Raw genomic sequence first — 15,397 nt, 5'->3', positions numbered from 1 at the left:
TTCTAGGTAAGACCGGTGCACATCCGACTGAGTGAATAACCTGTCAATTAAATGATCAGTAGGACATCTGATATTGTGAGAGGAGCGATCCCCAGTGTCAGCTGATACGCCGCTGACCAATGACCCCTCGGGTTTCCTGTCTGAACAAGCTATGCTAATTAAATTGGCAACCAATGTTAGTTAAGATTAGTGATGCATGGATAGGACTTCATTGTTTCAATGTCCATACCATTTCTAATTTTGAGTATCTACTGTAACTTGGAGAGACACTGGGAACTGACACAGAGGGAGTGTTCAGAGCACTGGTGGCCGTTTTATTAACAAAAAAGAACTATGAGGATGTGAGGGAGAAATCCAACTGAAAAGACAAACCCCTTTCATAGTGAGGTAACGTCAACCCTGGGGCAACCTACCGGTAGTGGCTTTGGGGGGAATAGGTGCTGATGTTTGTGAGGCGGGGGTTTTGGGAGGCTCGCCAGACTTTGCCAGGTTGCTGGGAGGCTCGACTGGCTCCGCCGGGGTGCAGTCTGGCTCTGCCAGGATGTTGGGAGGCTTTTCTGGCTCCGCCGGGGTGCAGTCTGGCTCTGCCAGGATGCTGGCAGGCTTTTCTGGCTCCGCCGGAGTTCAGTCTGGCTCTGCCAGGATGCTGGGAGACTTTTCTGGCTCCGCCGGTGTGCAGTCTGGCTCTGCCAGGATGCTGGGAGGCTTTTCTGGCTCTGCCGGGATGCTGGGAGGCTCATCAATCGCCGCCAGGGTGTTGTGAGGTTCATCGCTCCTCTGGTTCTGCTGAGGCATTGGGAGGATCTTGTAGCTCTGCCGGGACACTGGGAGGCTCACCTTGGCGTTGGGAGGCTCAACTTGGCTCGGTTGGGGCATTGGGAGGCTCGCCTGACTTGGCCAGGTTGCTGGGAGGCTCGACTGGCTCCGCTGGGAGGCTAGACTGGCTCCGCCGGGGAGCTGGGAGGGGCATTGGTAGGCTTGCCTTGGCTTGGCTGGAGCGTTGGGAGGCTCGCCTGACTTGGCCAGGTTGCTGGGAGGCTCGACTGGCTCCGCCGGGGGGCTGGGAGACTGGCTCTGCCGGGGCGCTGGGAGGCTCTTCTCCCCCCTTACCCAGGCCTCATTCTCCATCCCAATCTTCCTCTTTTATAAAAATAAATAATATTTTGCCCTCAACTCACTTTTCCTCCTCCTTAACAATGGCCTCCTCCTCTAAGCTGAACTTATTCAGCATGGCCTCCTTTCTTTTCTTCTCCTCCCCTCCATTCTCACCTTGGCCTCCTCCTCCAACCTCAGCGTTTCCACCTTGGCCTTCTTCAATGAAGCTTGCTTTTTTGTCTCATTCTCCATATTTTTCACCTCTTTAAGTCTGGCCTCCTGGTATAACCTGATCTTCCTATTGCACAATTGAGTCTCCCTCTTTCTTTCATCCTCCACAATTTTCCTCTCTTCTCTAACCATGGCCTTCTCCAACATGAGTTTTCTCCTCCAGTCCAGTTTCACTAAAGCCATTTTCTCTCTATTCTCCTCCTCCCTTTTCTTCTCCTCTTCCCTAAGCCTGGTCTCCTCCTTTAACCTGAGCTTTCTCAGCCTGGCTTCTTCCAAAATAGCCATGCTTTCTCCATCCTGAGAGTCCTCTGCTTGGCTGCTTTTAATAGAACATCTTTGGTTCTTTTCTCCTCCTCCATTTCCTTCTCCACTTCTTTAACCCTGTCCAACTCCTCCAACATGATCTTCCTCATCCTGGTTTCCTTCAATATGGCCTGCTCCTTTCTTTCCTCCTCCTTTCTTTTCCCCTCCTCCCTAACCCTGGCCTCCTTTTCCAAGTTTTTCTTTCAATTTATCTTCATTCATTCCTAAATCCTCCTCATTTTCTTTCTTCTCTTCTCTGACACTGACTGACTGACCCAACCTGATGTTTCTTAATCTGGCTACTTTCTCAATCCTAATCTCAGGGTTCAGTGTTGTGTCCAACTCCTTAACCCTTACCGCTTTCCTCTCCTCCACCTGACCAAAGATCATATCAGCGTTCTATGCCTTCATCCTTCTCTCCTCCTCTCTCTGCTCCTTTACGCTTTTGCCTTTTGCCTTACTCCTCAGCCTCTCTTCCTATCTTCTCATTCATTTCCATTATATTAAGATATGTCTTTTTTAAACCTGTTTGAGAGATTGAGTTATTACAGTTTGGTCTTAATTTTAACAAAAACATAGACCAACAACCTACAGACTCAATTAAACACTCAATAAAACAACAAAGTTAATTAACATTGAGGACAATGTTCAAGTTAATTTACAATGTAGTATTTAAAAAAATATTACATTCACAAAAAGTTACTTGTGATCATAGACAAATTGCATGAAATTATAATATAAAATACACATGGTACATTTATGGTTGTGCAGACCATATAGACTACTCTTGCATCAAATTGGCAAATGTATAAGCCCCAAAACCAGCCCAGTTCAGCAATTTATCGTAGTTGCGTACTTTTGGCCTCATTGGCTTCTTGATTTGAACCGCAGTGTCACATTTGGACTGAACAAGATGGGATGTTCGCCAATTTTTACTGACATAGACCTTTTCAATTAATTTAATTCACGTATGGAGAAATTGAACCAATTACACAATCTTTCCCGCATAGCCGCAGGAAGTACTGCCGGGATACAAGATGTCAGTCCACAAGCCAAGGAGACGGGCTCACTATGGCCGATGGGCACATTATTCAAAAAGAATGCATTGTTCGCTGACGGCACAAACTAGTCCGAAGGGGGAATTTGGGTCATCTGGAAAAGGTTTTGCACTTCTGACTTCTGTGATTTATTCCGATATCTGTCTAACACATTAGATCAACACATTATACCTTTCTGAAATCCCTAAGAGGTTTTCTAACCACACCAGAGGAAATAATGTAGTTATTAGACCTTAGGAGTAATGCCACACCTATTAGTGTTCTTTGTACCCCAAATAATAATCATCCTGAATTTGATTATTTAGCACAGGTCACTTTGTAATCTGGGACACTTGTATTAGGCTTTTAAAAAAGCCTAAATCACTTTATGTATACCAAGATCAATATCACCAATTTATAAAAGCAACAGAGATGAACTGATTATTCTGTAATTAAGGTTATTCATTTAAATTCTCCCTTCTATTAAAATTTATGTTACTAGGGGAACAAACAGTCCTTGCAGGTGAGAGACCCATCATCTATCACGCCATTATCTTCTGCAAATGTTTCGTGATACCAATGTCTGCAGATTGCACAGGACAGCCACTCTTTCCCCATATGCCGGCGATTGCAACAGTTGAGAGTTGAGAAATGTTCAACTTGATGCTTATTTCCAGCGAGCGGCAGTGATGGTGTTTGGTGACTACCAACAGCAGGTCAGATGTTCTCTGCTTTGAAGTCCCTTCTCTTTTCTACTCGCTAGCTAAAAACTCACTCGCTAAATAAACACATTGACAAGAGAGAAACTTATATCATTTCCCCATTATTTATGATGCTTCTCTGGCTTCATATAGAGATATAATTCTAAAATGTTTATGCATGGAAGGTTTCAGAGAATGTTGGGATCACGGGTGAGTGATTCATGCATAGCATAAAACTAAGTAAATTGCTATTTTAACATTGACAAATCATTGACTAGGCATCGTCGTAATAAGTTTTTAGTAGTGGAGTCGTGCAAATCCTAAATACTAATTAATATTTGCAGAGAAGGATGTTTCCCCTATACTGGTTGTTGCTGGCATAGATAAGGTAGATACGCCCTGCCAAAGCGGGGCAGTGTCCATGCTAGGTTTGGCTCAGCGACAGCACGCCAGAGATTGAGCGGACGGACCGTGTGCACGTAGGGTTAGGGTGGACGAAACATTGGCCCAATCCCAATGTCCACACTCACAGACTTTGAAGCACATTCTCGCTAAGTCTGTGAGGGCTTAGGGCTGTCCCACTGTCAAATCTTCAAGTGCGTGAGGGCTCTCTCAAAGACATTTGGAGCCCTTTATGCACCCTTTTAATGATTCCACATTTCTGTAGACTTTGCCTAAAGGAATTGCCCACAGTTCATTGCGTTGTGAGTGTTACCAGGGGAAGCCCAAAAGCGAGAGAAAAATCCTGGCAAACCTGCCTTAAAAGAGAAATAACAAGAAATCAGGCGAGCCTAGTTCAGCCAGCCCGCAATAGAATGTGTTGATCGTGGCTACCCTCTCAAGAATCAAACCCGGGTTGCTCACGTGAAAGGCAGTGTCGATAACGACTACGCCACTGAACTGCGCACATATATAGCCTCTTTGCATTATAGAATTTTCATTCATTAACATCACGCCAAGTCTGAATATTTTGTTAGACTGAGTAACGTTTCTTATTAGGGTTTACCTCCACCACAAATAGTATCTATGAACTGTATGACTTTTGCCACTGGCCATTTTAAAAGCTTATTAGCAAGTAATATGTCGCTAGACGCCATTAAGCATTGTGTTAAACTGACTAACATTTCTTATTAAGTTTACTTCCGCCACAAATAGCATCTATGAACTTTATGGCTTTTGCCACTGGCCGTTTTAGCAGCTTATTAACCATTTGTGAATGACATTGATACAATAACTACCTTATGAATATAGGTGATGATAACTGACTTTTTCGTCAAGTGAAAAGATGAGAGAATCATGTAGCCAGCGAAGTGTTTGTTTATCCTGATCAAATCCTGAGACATAATTAAAAAATCCACCAAAAATAGTCGCAATATAACAGTAAACAGTTTCAATTTAAGCATCCCATAACGCATCTACTCAGGGTTGTAGCCACCAAGGTTTTTGTCTATCCTGAACAAATCCTCTTTCGCCAATGGTCGTTTTAACAGCTAATTTGCCATTTTTGAATGATACAGTATCTATCAATATAGGTGACGATAACTTGTGATAGCCATTTGAGGCTTCATTAGCGTTATTTTAGCAGCAGGATATTATGCTGGCAGCACTCAGATTTCCTTTATCACAATAAAAGCTATAATTGAAATGTATAAGGCAATGTAGTTAATTTAGTCTGTGAAAAAGAACAGACAAGAATAACATTGGAACCGACATTAAACATAAAATGTACATACTAGATTGTTACCCATATTAACTTATATAGTTCAACGATGGCTTTTATTTTGAAAGACAAAATTTGAGTTAGCACTGCTAGCATAATATCCTGCTGCTAGAAGAATGGTAACGAAGTCTCAAATGGCCATCACTAACGATAACTGACTTCTTTGTCAATTGAAAAGACGGAAGAATCATGAAGCCAGCGAAGTGTTTGTCTATCCTGAACAAATCCTAAGATGCACCAGGACCATTTTATGTTAGACTTCCTGTTACGTAGCTACATTGGGGTTGTAGCCAGCAAAGTTGTTTCTGTCCTGAACCTCAGGCACAACGAGTTTCCGGAGCTTGCGTCTCTAACCACTACGCTATAGACTCTGTGCACCAGCGTAGTGACGAACTTCCGCTTTTGTCTAGAAGTCGGTATTGTAGTTTCTGGTTTACTTATTAATACTCATCCGCATTAGTAAACACCTAAACTCAAGAAGAGTGATGCTGTTGTACGGAAAAAAAGAAACATAATGTACGTGACTCATTTAAGTTTCAAGGTACAAGTGGGGCATCATTTTAATCAGGAGAATGTCCTCTTTTTAATAAAATATGGCTTGCGCCATTCAATGACTTCAAACGTTAGACTAGAAATAGTCAGAAAAGGCAATTTCTTTATATACTTCCACGTAACGCAGGTTTAAGCGCAATTAATACCATATAGGACCAGATGTTTACTTCCTATGCCAGTTGTTATTTTTCAGTTTCGTTGTGAAATGAGGTTACAGTAGTAAAATAAAAGAGGAGACCTGTTTTGGTGCTTTCTTGAGGCTATGGAATTTTAAGCTTCATTCAGGTTAGAAGAGGCTGAACGAAGGTTCGTTTCAATTCACTTGCTATGGGGATGCGCTAGCGTTCCAGCTCAGCCAGCGTTCTTTTGCCTTTTTTGAGGCTAGGGTGAATTTCTATGCGTTCTATTGTCCTGCCTAATACTACTCTAAAAAGGAACACGTCGCTAACTAGCTTAGCCGATACCCGGCCGGCACACCACAGTAAACTACTTACCCTCGTAGTTGTGCAGATAACTCGATACGTAGAGTTTGAATCCCTTGTTCCGCTTGCTTGTTGGATCAGGGGACCAGGCGATGGACATCACCAATGCTTATTTTAAGTAGGTCTTGGAGACATCTACTAAAAATTTATATCTTGGGCGACGCGGGTGATCGCCTTAAGTAAACCGGAAAATGATAAGCCGACATCTGGCTTAAGCGGAAGTTCGTCCATATGCTTGTGTACAGAGCCTATTTAACAAGGGGTAGTCAGTCAGTCACTCACTCAGTAAAAGACATTCGGTCTTCTAGGCCGGCTCGGCAAAAATGGAAAGCAAAAGAAAACAAGCATTCAGGGCTGAAGAAATCAGATGCACCAGCACCGATCAATCAAAGACAGTAGCTTACGATGCAGGGTTTCAAACTTGTGAACGTTAATTTTGAACACTTTATAATTATTTCTTGTTTTACAAAGGTATTATAATGTACTTCCACAACTAATTTCTAGTTCAACAACAAACCTTTCGAATGCACCCTATGGCTATTGACCAAGATATAGCGGTGGAGAATGTGGTGCAGTGGCCCTGTTGTAGACATGATAACAACAGGGAGATATTGAAAATCAGTTTTAGCCTTGTATTCTCCGGTATTCGCCATGCCGACGTTTTCCGCGAGGCACGCTCTAAAAACAGGTGCCCCCAATTAAAACATTTACCAGCATGCCACGCAATGGAGCCATTTGGAATATTTAGGAATTTCTTGTTTTGTTTGCACAGGGTATATAATAAACTTGAATATTTACTCACCAAAATGTAAACATGCAGACTGACCTTGCTTCCTAAGTCTGCTGTTCTTAAGTGCTGTTCATGACTGTGACGCAATCCAATTACAGATCATGTTGTGACTAGTGAAATAGATGTCGACTCAGAAATGAGGGAAAATGTAGGGTATTATTTAGGGAATAGGATGGCACTTTAGACATAAACATAGATTTATTTTCCACCCAAGATAATATGTGATTGTGTAAGAAAATACGTAAAAAATAAAAACCATTCTGGGTTTTACCACACTGTTCGCTACATGTCTTAACTGGAATCCTTTTGAGTTGGAGGGAGCACATATACCTCGTTATCCTGCTGGAAGATCCACAAGCATCAACGAAAGACCCAGTGTCAGGACACTAGGTTGTACACCTAGTGTGTAAAGGTGTTCCGCAATTTGGAAACATGAATGATAATTTGCAGCATATAAAAAGTTCTTAATTTTGTTTTTATCAATTCAAATGGCAAATATTTGTTTAATAGTGAAGTGGTTTTAATGTAAGAAAGACTGAGAAGTATGTAAATCACATGGGATGAATATTATAATGAAACTAAATATAATGACACTAAATAAATGCAGTGTTCACTGAAATTAATGTAAATAGCTTTTGTGGGCGCTGTATATCCTGTTGTCACAGTGGGCCTCAGAGCACAGTAGTACACAACTGAATCAGACAGCTGCAATCTCTGGATCATCAAGGGGACTGACTTTGTAGTAATGTTCAGATGGGCATGCAATCTCCTTGACCTCAGTAGCAGTTTCCCCAGTTGAAAATGTGTCTTTTCTCATCACCAACAGGGTTGCCATTAACTTGTTTTTTGTAACAGAAGAGATAAGGATATGTAACAGTTGTATCGTAAATACAACCTGGTGTTGTTGGTTGTCCTTCTACGTCTATTGTGTCTTTTGTTGGCTGTTTTCTGCTCTGCACGCTGAAAAAAAAAGAAATATGTCCAAAAGATATGTAAAAATTAGTGTAAATAAAATGAAGAAAAAAAAACACAGAAAGTGACATTTGACTAGAGTGATGTTTTACCAAAGTTTAACCAGAACATGCAGTATCAGCCAATTTCTCATGGCCAGTCAGTCTGTTCATAACATAACAATTACGTAGAACAGTGCTGAATTTCTACATTACAGTGCACTGACAACCTTTATCCAAGTGTTGATGTTTAGTGTTGTTCTGTATTGTTTTCAGTAATGGATCATAAGGTGTCTGAATGGCATGTCTAAATGTCTTCTGCATCAGGTGCGTTTGTTTTGTTAAGCTGCCCCCTACAGGTTTACATTAATTCTACACCACCAAGCAGTGGAAATTGTAAGAGCAATGAATTATATAGTTGCTGATTGTAAAATTACAAGGTGTTTTTCCAACCTATATTAAAATACCAATTCAATACATGAAGTGGATTCACACGTGTATATATAGAAACGGGATATTGTAAATAGGATATTGTGAACAAAAACTTTCTTGCCCGAACAGGGAGGTATAGATAATGTAGATATTATGAGGTCACACTAAACATTGTAATGGACCACTTTGTGTCGTTTAAATGCACATGCTGGTATCTATAATGTCTGAAAATAAGTGCTGATTGGTTGCTAACCTTGGTAATTAACGGGTATCACATCACAATAAGACATATTGAGGATATATAGATAAATTTCCATGTCATATTGATAGGATCCTATCATAATAAATGTACAGTTTACATTCTGTAAGTTAAATACACTTTTTTACACAATTACATGTTTTAGCATGAATTGCCCATAACAATCTGACTGAATGGAGCAGCATCATGACCACTGTGTTTCACAGAGAGACATCCTTCTTTTTAAAATGTTCTCTTGAAATATTCACTTTTTAGCTGAATCAGTTCAACTTACTGCCTGTTATATGTAACACTAGGCTCCTCCTCTTAACTCAGTATATTTGGTGACTGTTTATTCTACTTGATGGGACTGTTGTCAAATGACAGACATACCTAGAGTAGAAATCTCTGGTGATGTTAGGTTTTTGTATAGTGCTTCTCTGTTTCCTGTCACTGTGGGCCTCAGAGCACAGTAGTACAGAGCAGAATCTGTCACTTCAGCAGAGGAGATCATCAGATCCACACGGGTCTTCTCTTCATTCAGTTTACCAAAGAAGCGGGTTTCAAAAGAATCATCGTCCGGCATACGTCCAGTGGATTGCAGGATGAGCAGAAGGTATTGGGGAGCTGATCCAGGAGACTGTTTATACCACAGTAAACTATATGCTGACGTGTAGTTGCAGGAAAGGTGAATCTTACTTCCCACATGTGCAATTATTTCTTTTTGGTTTGGTTCAATTGTCTGCTCATAACTGCCTCCTGCAAAAAATAAGGGAACATAAAGCACCTTTAATTTAAATGAAAATGTATTGTTGTATAGAGAAAGAAATACATTACAATACTTTGGAAGAATGATATACCTTACCAATTGCTGAGAACAAAATGACTGAACAGATTAACAACATTGTTGCAGGTTAGATGTCAAACGTATTGAATTAACAAATGAATACATGGATGAATATTCAAAATTTTTACCTCCCCATTTCCTGTTCATTTTGCCTAGAAGCTCCACCCCAAAGTACAGTTGCTCTGAAAAGGCTCAGACTCTCTTCCTTCCTCTCCCCTCAACGAAATGGTATCTTTCATTCCCTCCACTGGGTGGCCTAGCTGGTCAGATTATTTCCTTCATTGTTTGAATCCAATCTTGGTTTGGTAATAATGGATTACATTATGAGGGTAATGGATTATAAAAGGGAAGCACTGATCAGATGCATTGTCAAATTGAAATATTTCAGAAACTTTTCTGGGATTAATTTGGAATTCACAAAAGACATATGCTCAAAAAATGACACCTTTTCTGGTTTATTTTGGCAATAAAATAAAGTATTCTATCCAAAAAATCTTGTCTTGGCTTCATAACTGGCCCATGTGACCAATGGTCAACATTAGCAATCAAAGGTTTTTCACTGATTGCTTTTCACTTCGTGGAATGTAGATATCATTTAAATACAGTTAGGTACGGAAATAATTGGACACTGACACAAGTTTTGTTATTTTGTCTGTTACCAAAATATATTCAAGTTACAGTTAAATAGTGGCGTCTCCCAGCTTTAATTTGAAGGTATTGACATCCAAATTGGAGGAAGGGTTTAGGAATTACAGCTCTTTAATATGTTGCCCCATTTTTTCAAGGGACCAAAAGTAAATTGATTATTAACTCATAAGCTGTTTCATGGACAGGTCTGGCCAGTTCCTTTGTTATTTCATCATCAATTAAGCAGGTAAAAGGTCTGGAGTTGATTCCAGGTGTGGCATTTGCATTTGGAAGCTCAGTGGGGAACCTTCAGGGCACTCTATGCCCTCAGTGAGGGCTTAAGGATAGATACAAATCTGTATATATTTTTATATATTATAATTTGCTATTTTGTTTTCATTGATTTAATCTGATGATCTTCCTATTGAATTTCTTAAGTTGGTGTTGGAAAAAGAAGAGTTAATATCCAAGAGGAAATGCTCAGTACTCATTGGTTAGGCCCTCACGTTTTGAATAGAAGGCACCAGCCAACCTGCCATTATCCATTTCATAACAGACTGAAGAATGGACTTCGTTTTTAGACGATAATCATAATGAGTAGAACTTTCTTTAATCTACAGCTTGCTTTTTGCGCCTATCTCGTTAAAATCATTTTGAATACAATGTATGAAATATAATTTCAACTTTTGATCACTGGCTGATTTGTGGTAAAAACAAAGGTAATGACATTGCAGTTGGAAGTAGTGTGTACAGTACATGACATTTCTTGTTGTGGGGCATGTTTTTATTCCTGCATGCTGGACATCGAATACAGCACAACTTTTCTCTGACAGTATATACTCTCCGTGGTCTTGAAACAATATGAGTAGTTGTGTGGTTGAATTTATTCTGGCACTATCTGAGTGGCTATTTTGGCAAATGTTTTTTCTCTAACGACACAACTGTATTTTCTTCTAACCTGGCTCCTGCTATCGATATTTGCAACAGTTGTGTAGGTTTGCTGTTTCTGTGAGCCACAGCCAAGGCGTGGTTTAGGCCAGTTTGACTGTCATAAAAACATTGCTTCTCCTACATAGAACTGCAAAAGAAATGTCTCAAGTCATGCTCTGTATACACAGGTATCTGAGTTCTCTATCTATATGTATGACATCAGATATTTTTCAACTATTGAGGGCCTAGCTCCAATAGTCACGGTTCGCCACTGTGGGAGCTGTTGCTGTGAACCCACAACATGTGGTAAAAGGAACTTGCAATGCATGTGAAACAGGCCATCCTTAGGATGCAAAAAAGTAACATTAGGAGTTGCCAAACCAACAAACTGGTACATATTGAGAAAAACAAACAAACTGTTCAGCTCTGCAACACAAAAGTCCTGGACGTCCACGGAAGACAACAGTGGTAGAGGATCATACAATGCTTTCCATGGTAAAGAAAAGCCCCTTCACAACATCCAGCCATGTGAAGAACACTCTCCAGGAGGTAGGCATATCATTATCCAAGTCTACCATAAAGAGAAGACTTATCAAGAACAAGGTGCAAACCATTCATAAGATTAGATTAGATTCAACTTTATTGTCGTTGAACAGTAAAAGTACAGTACAACGAAATGCAGTTAGCATCTAACCATAATTGTAAATAGTGGGCAGAAAATTATTAAGTATATGTAGATTACAAGTGGAATGTGCAGATGTGCAATGAAGGCAAATGCAGTGCAAAATGCAATACTAAATGTGCAGTTGAGGCAAATAAAGGAGTTCAGAAAGTTTACACGTATTAAGTGTAGTGTATGTTACAAGTGGGATCATAGTTCTTAGGGTAAAAACAACAATTTCAATGCCTCAAGAATAGAAAGGCCAGATTATTTAGACAGATGAAACTAAGATCAACCTGAAAGTATGGAGAAGGCTTGGAACGGTTCATAATCCGAAGCATACCACAACATCTGTAAAACACGGTGGAGGCGGTGTGATGGCATGGGCATGCATGGCTTCCAATGGCACTGGGTCACTAGTGTTTAGTGATGATGTGACAGAAGACAGAAGAAGCTGGATGAATTCTGAAGGGTATAGGGATACATTGTCAGCCAAAATCAGCTTAGTTGATTGGAGGGTGCTTCATTTTACAGACCCAAAACATACTGCGAAAGCAATCCAAGAGTTTTTTAGAAATTGATTATTCTGCAGTGGCTGAGTCAAACACCTGATCTCAACCAATCCAGCATGCATTTCACTTGCTAAAGATGACTAAACTTAAGGCAGAATGACACGAAAACAAACAACAACTGAAGACAGCTGCAGTAAAGGCCTGGCAAAGCATCACAAAGAAGGATACCCAGCGTTTGGTGGTCATTGCTTGCAAAGGATTCTTGAAAAAAGTTTTTAAAATAAACATTTTATTTATGATTGTGAGCCCCTGAAATAAGGGGTTCCAATTCCTAAACGGTTCATACGATATTTTTTTCAACCCCTTAAAGAAAGTATGCACTCAGTTTGCATCTCAGTGGTTTCATTTCAAATCCATTGTGGTGGTGTTCATAGCAGGACCTAATTGTATATTTTATTATTGCCTTTTTATCAGTGGTTGTCAAAAAGTATGTTCATAGATAGCCAGTCTAAAACCCTAAAGTGCATGAAACAACAATAATTGATGCACAGTAGCTAGGAAAACCTCCCTGGTAGGGTCAATACTTAGGAAGGTACTGTACCTAGAATGGATGTCTAGAGTCTTGAAACAGAATCCAGATCAGTTGCACAACCAGGTGGACAACGTCAGGGATGACCGTGTGGGCTGTGGGCAGTGACAGCAAGAATCATCAGGCAGCAACTTGATCTGCAACACAATCAGGAGGACTTTAGACAGGGACAATTATGAGTCATCAGGCCAGGTAGTCCTGAGGTGTGGTCCAAGGACTCATGTCCTTCTAAGGTTAAATAGAACACCAGGAATATTAAAAACAACATTCCATGGATTCAAAGAGATAACTCAGCAAACGTTTCAGACTGTCAACTGTCCTACATCACAAAAACAAATGCAACATAAACAATTTGGACTTTAAAATGGACAGACTGACCCAAGTTTCTCTGCAAAAGTGTAGCAGTGTAAAACTGTGGACTGAAACAGTTGTAGTGGCAAGGAGGTTGTGAGAAGTTTACTGTGTATTTTTTTTTTGCATGATATACTGATATACTATACATGAGTATTGTCATTGTGACCTACAATATGTTTTTGTACAGTGTCTGTATATCCTGTTGTCACAGTGGGCCTCAGAGCACAGTAGTACACAGCAGAGTCAGACAGCTGCAGACTCTGGATCCTCAAAGGGACTGACTTTGTAGTGATGTTCAAATGGGCATGAAATCTATCTTTGAACTCAGTGGCATTGTCCCCCGTTCCAGCTTTGAATCGCCTAAGCATGTACTTTGGGTAGTCATTTGCTCTTTGTTGGTACCAGAATAGATATGGACTTGAGTAGTCGGTTTCATAACGACAGGTAAGTGTTATTTGTCCTCCTTCAGTCACAGTCACCTCTTCTTTTGGCTGTGTCACACTGTCTCCTCTGCATTCTACAAAAAATATCAAGAAAAACATGATTAAATAAGGAAAGGGTTTATGATGTTTTATAGGCCTACTTATTAAGCGTTTTTGAAAATAAAGTATGGAACTTTATGTTTTTCATGACAATAAAAATTATAATTTAAGCAATGTCATCAAGCAAACAAATTAAGAGCGTACCACAACAAAAAACAGAGAGAATAAAAATATTCTTCAGCCAAGATTCCATGTCTACTGATGGTAGTAAAGGAGAAAATAAACACACTTGTATGTGTCCCGGGCTTGTTAAACCACCTCTCTGAATGATGTAACTCTGACTTAAGAGTTATTGAGGAGGAGCATACAAGGATTTCTAAAATTACATTTTGTAAGGAGGCTGTATATCCTGTTGTCACAGTGGGCCTCAGAGCACAGTAGTACCCAGCAAAGTCAGACAGCTGCAGCTCCTGGATCGTTAATGGAACTGATTTGGAGTGTGAATCAAGATGAGCATCAAATCTCTCCTTGAACTCAGTAGTATTTGTACTTCCAAAGGGAAAACGGCTTAATATGACTTTTGGGAATCCATTTGGTTCGTACTTGTACCAAAAAAGGTAAGCATTGTTAGCATTAACTGTATTAAATGTACAGCCCAGTTTGACCTGTCCTCCCTCAGTAGTGATCACATCTCCTGTTGGCTGAGTGACTGAGTCTTCTCCTCTGCATTCTAGAAAGGAAGGTAACACACAATTATATTAGACAAAATGATCAACACAAAATAAATAAAATATATTATGTGCATATGCATACCATATTGATTATGGTAAAGAAAAAGAGAAATAATATGTTCATACCATAACAAAATGCTGCAAGAATCAGAATATACCTCAGCCAGGGTTCCATGCCTCCAACTGTGAGACTGGTAGAAGAGATAAACCACTGTGGTGTAGCTAGACTACATGTACCATGATGAGACTATGAAGTCCTTGTCTCCTCCTCTTTCTGTGCATCTGCAAACATAGAGAATCATATGACTTTAACTATACTTTACACTGTGTTTTCTCACTTCCCCAAGAAAGCTCACAAACCATACAATTACAATTATACCAAGAAATAAAATGTCCCAGGTTCTGGTGAAGCCAAGTCAGGAGGCAGGTCTCCACTTTGCTTCCCTGAATAAACTCATAGTAAACCACTTCCCTCATGCTCCTGAAAAAAAACAAAAACTCTGGACTGAATTCCTTCCTTCGCAACTTATTAATGATAATTTGTGGTGGATAATTTCGGTTGCTACCAGAATAGAATAGAAGGAACAGCGAAATAGTCACCTGGATGACACTGGCCTTTATAAAGAGGGATAAGAAGGTACCTTACATAAAGATCAACCAGGAGCTGCAGAAACCCCTTTTAATGTTTTTTTGCTTTATCAGGGATCTGGTCAGAACCCAAAAGCAGATCGGACACAAGAAATTGAATGGAGGTGATGTTTATTGTCAGAACGCAGGTGAGAATGTGGAAAATGGGACAGGGAGCAGGTCCGGAAGTTGGCGTGAGGATGGCATGCTTTCCAAATGTAAATGTTAAATACTGCATGTGTGTATATAAATACATGCCCGTGAATAAAAGTGACATGGGAGAACCTGGAGGGTAGCAGGGCAACAACACTAAAAGGACTGAAGGGCAGCACAGACCAATCTTAACTCTGCTTTTTGGGCTTATTCACATTATGAAAGAGAGACTAAAACGCCAGATGGACTTCTGAGTTTGCATGAGAAGTTCCATAGCATTTGAATGTACACTGGCATGTTAAAGAAGTACCATGCAGGGGTGCTTAGAGGGAAAATCGATTGGTACGTGTGTG

The 15,397-nt window shown here is 40.2% G+C and overlaps 1 gene segment (V, D, J or C); it reads right to left on the bottom strand.

Moving 5' to 3' along the window:
• Positions 1–12,880: 12,880 nt before the first annotated feature.
• LOC117594145 lies at positions 12,881–14,446 on the bottom strand. The segment is given in 4 exon segments: positions 12,881–12,925; positions 13,252–13,441; positions 13,960–14,263; positions 14,391–14,446. Coding segments are annotated over 4 exon segments (588 nt in total).
• Between the last annotated feature and the right edge of the window lie 951 nt (positions 14,447–15,397).

This window comes from Esox lucius, chromosome 3 (assembly GCF_011004845.1).
Source record: "Esox lucius isolate fEsoLuc1 chromosome 3, fEsoLuc1.pri, whole genome shotgun sequence".
NCBI classification, from domain to species: domain Eukaryota; kingdom Metazoa; phylum Chordata; class Actinopteri; order Esociformes; family Esocidae; genus Esox; species Esox lucius.
This window is presented reverse-complemented; position numbering and strand designations above follow the sequence as displayed.